Consider the following 11,704-nt stretch of genomic DNA (forward strand, 5'->3'; position numbering starts at 1 on the left):
ATGTCAATCTGGCAGGTTTCATTTGACCTTTACCTCATATTTATTCACAATATACAATGTTAAGTTTTCCTAGTGAAATCTGATTCTCAGATAATTCAAATATATTGGTTTCTCAGAATGAACACAGGGTGACTATGTCTGGCAGAGTTTACCTGACCTTGTTTGGATATGCTGCTGGTTTTTAGTCTTCTTTTAATAATAAATACTGAAACATGAATTACACAAACTGTAGACGTTTATAGGATAGTATCATTCATCACTATACAATGTTTTAAATTAGCAATGGCCCCTTAAATTTGGTGTGTGCTTCTTAAATTTCTGCTTTTCTTGTATATGACTAGAGGGATACAAAATTAAAGCTGTGGGCTACAATTGCCAAAGTCTAAAGTTCAATCCCTGCTATATAATTAGAGATGTTCAAGAATATCCTGGATAATTTTATATTTGGTTTGCAGATAATGTTGGTTGTAGGTTATAACCAATTTGTTTACCGGTTTGCAGAGAGTTTGAAATTTTACCAATCTGTTTGTACAGTGAAAATTCCATTACCAATTCACCAATGCACAGATGTAACATGATCAACATGTGTCTCAAAGCAGTGCATGTGGATGCAAGTTTTTTTTATAGATGTGTTGGAGGTTGAACTCAGAAAAAAGATGAACATCTAAAGTCGCTGTTCCTATGCTTTTGGTTTTGTCAGCAACAATTTTCATTCTATGTTGAAGGCTTAACTCTGACCTTAAGTTAACCAACTGTGTCTATACTTTGGGTTTTGTCAGTAAGGATATCTTGACTGTGGGGTGAACAAACATTTTCTGCTCCAACTGGTTCTACAGATGTCTTAAAAACTTGTATTGAAGTGAGAATGTTTGCTCTGTGTTGAAGGCATCACTGTGACTTAAAAGAATAACACAATAAAAGTGCTGTCCCTTTGGTCTTCATAGATTGGTAGCCCATATTGTAACACTGACTGTGTATTGACCGGTGTGAAGTTTATGGTGTTGTCTAGATCTGTTGCCAAATTTTGGTCTCATGGCTTTTTTATGCCTTTTGTCTTTTGTCCAGTGCTTGTACCTATTTTGATTCATGTGTTTATATACTCTTTCTATTTTCTTCAGTCATTTCATTGAGAATGATCAGCTATGAGTTAAAACTAAGGGTCATGAATAAAGTAAAATGTTGAAAGCTTAGTGAATCAGCAGGCAGAGATCGATCTAGCACACAATGACCTTTAGAAATAATATTTAAATAATAAGACAAACTAACTTTTTTTTTCAATTTTAATGTCTTGTTTTTTTAAGACATTATCAATGATCACTACAAAAATGAAACAAAACTCAATAACTGATGATAAATAGATCATGTTATACGGAGATAATACATAGAAGTTCACTCAAGTGGTTCAATACATAACAACTATAACCCAGAATATGACATCAATATAATAATAGTCAGATACAGTGCTTTATATTCATTGTTCTAATGTAACGTTCATTTTAATTGAATAATGCCACAAATTTTAGATCCTCAATTCTTTCCTTGATTGACGACCTAAAATTGTGTGGGCAAGTACAGATGATAGATGAATTTAACTAATAAAATTAACAATAAAAAGTTAAATAATAACATAAGTCTTTTAGTTATATAATAACACAAAAGTAGTTTAGATATATATTAAATATAACACAGAAGTCTTTCAGTGAAGTTATGTGACCAATAAAATGCAGAATGAAATACTTCAATAAGAATCCTGGTGTAAAACATACCTTCTTAGTACACCACAATACTTTATGATACAGGCAACATTATACAATAACATAAACAACCAAAGCATATTACTCAGGGATACATACAGTATAAAGTGAGTAGCCACAGAAACATTTACACAAATCCTTCAAGTGGGGTTTTGATTTTAATTATTCAAATGAAAAATATAACTTTAAAAGTACCTAGAATGAAAATAATATCTGCATAAAAAAACTTAGATTATAACTACTCTGTAAAGTATCCCTGGTAACAATACAATAATAATAATACAATAATTATACAGAAATCCGCACAAGACAAATACAAGTATTTGCATTGTGGATGAAGTCCATTTATTACTTGTGTGCCCACAAAGTAACAAAAAATATCATCAATTTCTCTTCAGTGTCTATGTATTCAAAAAGAACTTTTTTTCAATATTCTACAGTTTTTAGGCCATTTGTGTCTTCCATATTTTTGGGGTCTTTTAATCTATTGTTTTATATTTCAGACCCATAATACTGTATTTTGTTAATTTTACCTAGTCCCTCATGATAACTAAACAACTTTATGTTTTACATATTTGTACCACTATAAAAAGACAATTATAAATAAGGTTTTAATAATGAATGAAAGAGATGTAGTGGTCACTATCAGTAATAACCTATCATTACAGAACTAATGGATTAACGGAAAGGTCAGTTACTTGACGGTAAAGTAAACTAATGATATTTACATTGTATTGTTATTTTATTAAATACATATTGTGCAGCTATTATTCTGACTTATAAAGATTGACAACAAATTGCCATGGATATACTATAAAACAAATGTTACCATGGTTACCACTGATTAGTGATAACAGCCCACTGTAGAGAAGTTGATGATATAAAAGGTATATAACAAAACAAAATAGTCTTATACAGACACTTGTACACATACAATTTCCTATCATTATAAATTACAGCACTTCTGGTATAATACTTTATACATATAGACATACGTCTACCTGTTTTATTTTCTACTTCTAATTAGACACCAAGGTCAATGGTCTATCTGAAGGAGAGGTTAACGCCATATACCTGTTTTATATTCTACTTCTAATTAGGCACCAAGGTCAATGGTCTATCTGAAGGAGAGGTTAACGCCATATAAAGAATCTACAAAACTGTGATAAACTTTGTATTTTAATGTATAATGGTCAAATGTTCCTTTTCATTTACTTTATTTACGAGGGCCTCAGGATGATTAGTTTATTGTAACTAACTGAGTTTACCCTCTTTAAATAAAGAATTTATTATTATTATATTATTATTATTTAAGAATCTACACTGAATACATGATAAAGTGTCACGGATTGCTGCCTCATTGACATATACCCAATGTCTCCCTTTAATCCACACTACCCTAAAGTGACTTACAACGTATAACTGTTTTTGATATAAAACGAAGGTATTTAAAATATAAAGTAGAAATCAAATATGTCCTCCACCATCTTATTTCAACTTCCAAATATATTGTGAGCTCAATTGTTTGCCACTTTTCAGTGGATTTAACTGTTAAGGGACAATTCTAAGCAACTTCTAATATAAACCATCTTCTTCTTCTTCAATTTTTAAACATTTCCAATTATAAAATAGCAAATATTCAGAATCCGGAAGGATTTTTTCCAATAATACAGATCTAAAATAAGGTAAAAAAAATCTTTACATCAACTAACTCAGTTAGAAGTGTTTTTAAAGTTTTATACAATAAAGCATTGGTATAATTATGATGTTTGTAGACCTGACCATGTTATTCAATCATCGTCAATAGACCCACGAAAAATCCAACTTTCTTCTACAATAACTTTAACTCTTTTCTCATACTCCCTTTTATTGTCTTTGTATAGCTGGGCTGCCACATTATTTGCAGGACTATTTGGATTTGGTTCATCAAGCAAAGACTGAAATTATACCCAAATTGGGACTAAACTTTATTTTAAAATTTACAATATCTTATGACTATATGATAACGTCCATTGTTAGAATTCATAACCATTGAACTACTGTTGTATAGATGAACTGTTAACAAAGAGATTTGTCTGTGTGACCTTAATACAATTTATCATTGCAGACAACAAGTTACCTCCCTTACCAACATGATCAAGATCTCTGAAATGTTTAAGTCATACTACATAAATCATTATCACAGAAAAAATCCTAAAAACTTGATCATTTCAGATATCTGATCATAAAAATACTTTTGATTATGATTGTTTTCAATCATAAGTTTTTTTTGTAAAACTTGATAAAACACAAGTGAAAATAAAATAAATCAATTCAATTTTACAACTGATTAAAAACATGATGCTGTAACTAGCAACAGATGAAAAATTACCAATTTGTCAGGCATATTTTTACTCTTTTTTTGTGCTTACTAAACAATACCATAATTCACACTGTACTTAAAAAGACTGGAACACATCTAAATGGTACTATTCAATCAAACATTAACAAACATATGTTGCCCTTTCAGAAATGACTGTAAGGGGCTGTCTCATACCATATTTTTATTGAAATTCAAATACTTTACAAGTTCAAATGACATGACTATTTTCTAAATTTCAAAATTATAAACAGCTCAATATGCTGATTAACATTCTAAAATAATGTTAGTTATAAAATCTATATGTAGTTTAAAATTAACAACACCAAATAAGGAAAAGTTCTGAGACAACCCCCTAAAAGGAAAAGATATGTGTACATTATCAATGGAGAGATTTTTAACTGTAACATGTCTAATTAATGAAAGCTGTTGCTATGACAATTCTTTAGTTGTGTCCTCCTCATCGTCCGAATCATCTTGCCAGCTTTGTTGCACTATTGATGCTACTTTTTTCTCATATTCTCGACGATTTTCTCTATATAACTGGGCAGCTTCATTATTTGCTGGGCTATTTGGATTTGGATCGTGAAGTAAAGACTAAAATCAGAAAGAGACAATAATGTGCTAGGATGACAGGTATGGATGATGAAGATGACCTAAAGTAATGTCGTCAACAACGTGATTTTATGTTTAACCAAAATAATTTATTTTCTGTTTATTTATAATTGTTTAATTTCTAAGCACCTACCTATATCATGTATATGTACAAAGTAACATGATGTAAGGGAAGCAACAAACTTGACAATAATCTCTCAATTCCTTATAAATGATTCATATGATAATTTCATTGTACATATACACATTCATATTTGAATATTTGTTAAATTTGCCTGGCTATAACAAATTTATGTCCTGAACTTGAGTAAATTTTTAAATATATTTTTTGTTTTTTCAATTTTCATTAAAATCCCAGCAAATTATATTGTGTAATGTCTTGTAATATTGTACAAATGATACAATGGTTGATGATTAATACCCATGTACAGTACTGATATAGAGGTAAATATGGCTAGTGTTATATGTAAACTTACCTGTATAGAGGTTAAAATGGCTGATGCATCATATGTAGGACTCCATCTATTTTGTAAAATATCTAAACATATACTACCATCAGCATAAACTGAAATAAAATAATGTTAGTAAATAAATACATGATCAACAAGCAATTCATACAAATTCATAAAATAACAAGAATGTGTCTAAAGTACATGGATGCTTCGCTCGCACTATCATTTTCCATGGACCATGAAATTGGACAAAAATCTAATTTGGCATTAAAATTAGAAAGATCATACCATAGGGAACATGTGATTGGACTTCAACTTCATTAACCAAAAACTTTAACCTGAAACTCGCACTTTCATATTCTATGTTCAGTGGACTGTGAAATTGGGGTCAAAAGTCTAATTTGGCTTTAAAATTAGAAAGATCATTTCATAAGGAACATGTGTATTAAGTTTCAAGTTGATTGGACTTCAGTTTCATCAAAAACAACCTTGACCAAAAACTTTAACCTGAAGAGGGACAGATGGACAGAAGCACAGACCAGAAAACATAATGCCCCTCTACTATCATAGGTGAGGCATACCCCTCTACGATCGTAGGTGGGGCATAAAAATAATTGAATACATTCCTGTAGCATAAAGTGTTGTGGATTGATGGTTATTATGAAACTTTGTATAAAACACAAAGAAATATGTGTTTGTTAACTCATCATTAGGCCAATTAAAATTAATTGATAGATTTTCATCCCCGCCCGCCCCTCTGAAATCTTCCCGTCCCGATTTTTTTTATTTTTGAAAAAATTACGATTTCCGTATTTTGTTCATTTCCGTTACCGGTAACCGTCGATAATTTCGTTTCATGTGAAACTTCCTTTTTCTAATTTCGGTTTTCGTATTTCTTAGAGAATTCTTACTGAATGATTAAGTCGATATATTCTGCTGATATATGATGACAACATCATTTACCGAGAATAAAGATTGATTACGAGAAGGGCGTGAAATATTCGGGTTACGAGTAATACGCTGTGTCCAAGAATGCAAATCGCAGTATGTCACAAATGACACAAATGTTTGTGAGAAAAACACATTGGATTTCTTTTATTTATACAATGACTTTGTGTCAAGAAATTTGGACTGTGAATGAAACCCAAAAGTGTAAGAATCGTGGAGCACGTTTGACTGGAATACAGAAATTGACACAAGCATGAACTTTATAGATTGGTGACCGTATTTTGAGTTCAGAAAATCGACAAACATACGCATTTTTAAGTTATTAATTTATAGCAAGCTCTTAGATTTAGATTTATCCATGCCTTGCGTTTTTTTGTAGAAAAACAGCAAACATCCTCTGTCCCAATACCCACGATAGAGTCATTAAACAACTTTATGTTCTACATTGTAATTATATTTGCATCTTGCATATTAAGGACAAACCCTATTATTTCAACACTGTTTGAGTTTTCATTTTATTCCGTACTTATCGTGCTCGTGTTGCATACCAATGCCTTTGTTTCATTTTATTAGGTAAAAAAAACATTGCTTAGAAAGCAAAATACATTTGATATAGATAGTCCAACTTAAGAGAGCATTTTTCCACATTTCTGTTGTTTACTATAAAATAGGTTTCTAAAGTGGCAATTACATGTAGAACAGTGGTTGCCAATCAGATATATATTTACGAATTTGAAAAAGCGGCATCAGCATATGGAGTATATGTGTCTCAATTGATACGTTACTCTAGAGCTAGCTAAAAGTACTTTAATTTTGTTGAACAAGGAATACTGCTTTCTCAAAAGTTGCTAAGACAGGGCTATGGATCACTCAAATTAAGGTCATTACTCAAGCAATTTTATGGTCGCCATCATGAGCTGATTGGCCATTATGACAAAAGAGTGTCAGAAATCATATATCAGTGATATTCTTCCTCAATCATAACAACCTTCCATCATTACCGAACTGAACAAAGAAATAACATGATGGGTGCCATATACGGTGCAGGAAATGCTTACCTTTCCGGAGCACCTGATTTCACTCCTGGTTTTTAGTGGAGTTTGTGTTGTTTCCTACTTATTATTTGTAACTGTTTTGATGTAAATGTCTTTTGGTTTTATGAGTCTTTGGTTACTCCTTGGTTTTGATTGTTATTGTCTTATACACGATACCTTATGGATGTATTTACATGATATAAGTTTATTATTACACTTGCATATATGAATAACACGTGACAAGAAGGTTTCATATGAAATAAAATTTAAAAAATAAAATCCTCCCACCCGCCCCATTTTTTTCAAAAATTTGGATGAAAATCTACTAATTAATTTTAGTTGGCCTTATATAAAGCTCATAAATTAATCAGTCAAATTTATTCGTTAAGTGTATGTTCACTTATGTTAATATGTCTTTTGATTGAGTCGTCATTTCAATTTCAAGTGATATTTTAAAGTGTATGTGTCTTTCTATGTTGTGATGTTACACTATTGTTTCTGGTTAGGGTGAAGGTTGTACCTAAACAATGTATTAAAATGTTTAAACCAGCTGCATTTGGTTGCACCTGATCAAAGTTAGGAATCTGATGTTCAGTAGTTGTTGTTTGTTGATGTGGTTCTCGGTTTTTTTTTATAGATTAGATTCTTGGTTTTCCTGTTTAAATGATTTTACATTAGTCATTAATGGAGCCCTTTATAGATTGCTTTTCGGTGTGAGCCAAAGCTCCATGTTGAAGACCATAATTTGACCTATAATTGTTTACTTTTACAAATTGTGACTTGGATGGAGAGTTGTCTCGTTGGCACTCATACCACATCTTCTTATAAATATTTCTATGAGTTTGTATGAGCATCAGGACCTAATAATATGTCAAGCTCTACATCATTCTAAGGATGTTTGAACTAAATACACACTTACCATTAGGGTGAAACATTTTAGATACAAATCGTACTGTAGGAGGTTTATTTGGATATTCTTCAGTGAATTCTACTGTTAATTTAAATGTACCATCTTCAAAAGGTGTGTCATGTGGCCTAAAACAGAATATATAACATATGAAGTTCATGAAGCAAGCAATAAAATAAGACAGTGTAAACAAAATAAGCTCATATTTCAATATGCCTGTTAAGAAATCATTTTTATAATTATATGGATGCAGTACTGTGAAGTCTCTTCTTTTAACATGTGACTGCACATATGCATGCTTAATTGGTGGCATTTTCTTTTGATTCATTGTTCTTTTCTGATGTTTTCTGGGAATCAAAACAAGGTCAGGATCGATAAGGTAAGTGACAGTCCACAAGTCCTGGACTAGTCATGATATAAATGAAAATCTGTATTTGAAAAATGTCAAAATAATCCTGGGATCTCCTGTAGTTGGTGATCGCAATACTGGTACAAAATTTTTATACCAGTATTGTGGACAATATTATTATCCACAATACTGGTATAAAAATTTTGTACCAGTATTGAATTCCAGTATTGTACCAGTATTGTGCTTTTTTAAATAAACAATATAGGTAATTAATCTTTTATTAAAAAGGTGTCACATATATGCATAATGAAATTAACATATGACATGACAATTTTATTAGGAATGATTGTGTTTAACTGATGATGCCATAGATGGTACACTGTGACTGTCATCAAATAAAGTTTTAAATCTTCTGATGTTTTTTTCTTAACCATTCTGTCTCAGCATTTTAACAAACTCTGTACTTTCTTCTATGTTTTCTTTCAGCTCTCTTTTTCCAAGATTCATGTAGTATATTCTAGTGAATTTTATGTTGACATTAATGCTATTACAGCTTCTGTATCATCAGCATTGGTATTGTCTATTTCTTCTTCAGATGTGATTTCTGCAACCCCTCCCCCTTCCTATATTGGTATTTAGGTATTCAGTCTCTGTAGACTTTCTCTAACGCTTACTAGATTACAAGCTATTTCAGATAGCATTTGTACAGCTCTCTTACTGTCAGAATGCTGGTCTAGTAATAGTATTTGTACCAGTAGATATACATATATCTGCTACTAATTGTATTGTCCATGGTTCTGAATCAACTGCTTCAACCCTTAACATTCATGTAGACAAACTAGTTAATTTGATTATAGGTTCCCCTATGAAGCAACTTTTTATAATTAATGAATAATATTGATATCTTTTTTGTGAAAGATTAATAAGAAAATAAAGACAAACAAATGCATATGATCTTAGTACACAAAAAATGTATACATGTATTAAAATATCTGTCAAAATATGTGATGGCATACAAGTAAATGCTGAATTTACAGTGTTAGTCTAATAATTTGCTTGAATTTATTAAATTATTACTCAGATAATAATAAACTTTTATTTTATTTTATCTATATTGAATTAAATAAAATATAGAAATATGATAAAATTATTAGCAATTGTTTAAATAATAATGATGACTTTGGAGTTAATTTCAATAATCCTTTGTTTATTTGTGCAAGTATAGTAATGACTTTTAACTGGTTGTTAATTGATTTCACAATTATCCTCTATAATCTTTTTGAGTTCATTTAATCTCCCTTTGATCTTCAATATAGTCTAGTCAACAATACAACTACAATACTGGTATATCAGTAATGTACCAGTATTGCTGTTTTTTTTATAAAAAGTTACAATACTGGTACAAAATTTTTATACCAGTATTGTGGACAATACTGGTATACCAGTATTGCGATCACCAACTACAGGAGATCCTAATCCTGTTGCCCTGTTGATTATTTCTTTGATCAGTCATTTAACCATATTGTAATCAGGATACTAGGGAAAATAAATGTATAATGGTATAGGAAGAAAAATAGCTCTACAGAGGGAGTAATGATTTTTGTTTGAGAAAGTGTTCTTCAGAGTTTTAAGATTATGCCCCCATATTGTTGAGTCTGCAGTTTAGATGTTGTAAACTTGTATAACTGATACCTTGGTTTATTTTAATTATACAGTGAGTATTTTACTTTTAATTGACTGTGGTTCAGTTCAGACTACACCAGGATTTATTAAGTGATGTGACCAGGATCCCCTAATCACGCTACCAGAAGATTTCTAGGGTAACCCTATCAAAGTGTTTTATAGGCATTTGACGTAAGACTAAAGTAGATTTGTCCTGGGGATGTGGCTTACATATGGCTACAAGATGCATCAAATTGAAGATGATGCATGTTTGTAATTGTTTTTTTATTTAAATTCTTTCCATGTAAAGAAACCTATAACTTGTTCAAATGTTCCTAAATAGAGTTTAAATGCTGTTGTGCTGGAATTAGTAAACTGTGATTATTCAATGACAATGAATAGGGATTGACCTAATTATTATGACAAATTATGTTTCTCCACAAAACTTACCCAAATATTACCGCATTCCACAACATTATGTTATTGTCTGTTGGGGCACCACTTACACCAGCAGGTGGATCTTCTTGTAATCTGAAAATGAACAGTAAAAACTTCGTAAAAAAATATATAAACAAAAACGGAAGCCATGTTTGATAACTGTTTTGAAGTATATAATTCGTTTTAAATGAGAATATGGCTACACTACCTTTTAAAATCTCTCATCAATCGTCTCCTAGCAGGTGTTGACATTGTTATACGTTATATTTTACAATAATTGTGCGTTTATCGCAGTATTTGATTGATATTTCCCTAATTAATGCGGAGAGATTTTTCTTGTTTATGACGTTCTCATACGGGTTCTTTTCGTTTTTCGGTATTCATTGAAGTTTGATAAATCTGATGAAATCTAACGAATGTTCCGAATGAAATAAGATCATGTGATATTTCAATCGGTAAATGTCCTTCGTCACAACTCGGCAGATTCCGTACCTTCGGAAGGAGAGTAGAGGATTCTCCGAGCATTGCCGAATGCGGTAAATGCTTATATATTTTTTAAAGAGTTCTGCCCCTTGTAGACGAAGAAGAAGAAGAAGATGCTGTATTTCCATAAAATGGGCTCACAAGGAGCATAATATAATATCATTATAATATTATTATTTTACAAATATAAAGTTGTTTTAGTCTAGCCCAAATGATGCCACTCCAAACAGACACTACATATTACACTGGCACTTTCAAAAAAGTTGAATCTGCATTATGTGTACATAAAAATTTTTACATATGAAGATAAAACTTTTCTTCTCTTTATATACATGTACGCTCTTAATAGCTTCCCACGCATCTTTTTGACAATACTTAGATTAATATATAGATTAAATCAATATTTACAATTGAGTCCAAACAAGAGGCAGTTAAAAGTTCAGGTCTTGCTGAATCAACTTGTTCATCTCGGTTATTAAAATGTTGTTATTTACAGTATTTTTTGCTAAATCGCTTTCAACAAACCAGTCTAATGTATTAAAAAATCCGAATTCTTTGAAACTTTTCTTATGAAATGGTACACAATTGCTGTTTTTACGGGTACAGTTTCTTGGAAGACCGATCGATGACAGTTCGCCCATGACAGTTTGGGTCAAACCTTTTGGCCTTCCAGATTTCTTGATATTTGGTGGAAGTAATATGT

At 31.1% G+C, this 11,704-nt stretch overlaps 1 protein-coding gene across 2 annotated transcripts; it reads right to left on the bottom strand.

Annotated features, from left to right (window-relative positions):
• Positions 1-3,475: 3,475 nt before the first annotated feature.
• Positions 3,476-10,906, bottom strand: LOC143084812 (ubiquitin-conjugating enzyme E2-17 kDa). Of its 2 annotated transcripts, none has more exons than XM_076260867.1 (5): positions 10,727-10,906; positions 10,531-10,611; positions 8,082-8,197; positions 5,205-5,293; positions 3,476-3,691 (listed from the first exon to the last, which is right to left on the bottom strand). In XM_076260867.1, the coding sequence occupies exons 1-5, from the start codon at positions 10,768-10,770 to the stop codon at positions 3,545-3,547; spliced, it is 477 nt and encodes a 158-aa protein (XP_076116982.1). In that variant the 5' UTR covers positions 10,771-10,906; the 3' UTR covers positions 3,476-3,544. The 2 variants fall into 2 exon arrangements, with proteins under 2 accessions (XP_076116982.1, XP_076116981.1); XM_076260866.1 differs by lacking the exon at positions 3,476-3,691 and adding an exon at positions 3,904-4,710 and having other exon boundaries at positions 10,727-10,901.
• Positions 10,907-11,704: the final 798 nt, after the last annotated feature.

This window comes from Mytilus galloprovincialis, chromosome 8 (genome assembly GCF_965363235.1).
Source record: "Mytilus galloprovincialis chromosome 8, xbMytGall1.hap1.1, whole genome shotgun sequence".
NCBI lineage: Eukaryota > Metazoa > Mollusca > Bivalvia > Mytilida > Mytilidae > Mytilus > Mytilus galloprovincialis.

Bases quoted from the DNA above. Each gene is read 5' to 3' on its own strand.
- LOC143084812 (XM_076260866.1), bottom strand. From the start codon at position 10,770: ATGTCAACACCTGCTAGGAGACGATTGATGAGAGATTTTAAAAG. The intron at 10,612-10,726 runs GTAGTGTAGCCA...GTTCATTTTCAG, and splicing joins TTGATGAGAGATTTTAAAAG to ATTACAAGAAGATCCACCTG. The intron at 4,711-5,204 runs GTAAGTTTACAT...TTCTGATTTTAG, and splicing joins CCATTTTAACCTCTATACAG to TCTTTACTTCACGATCCAAA.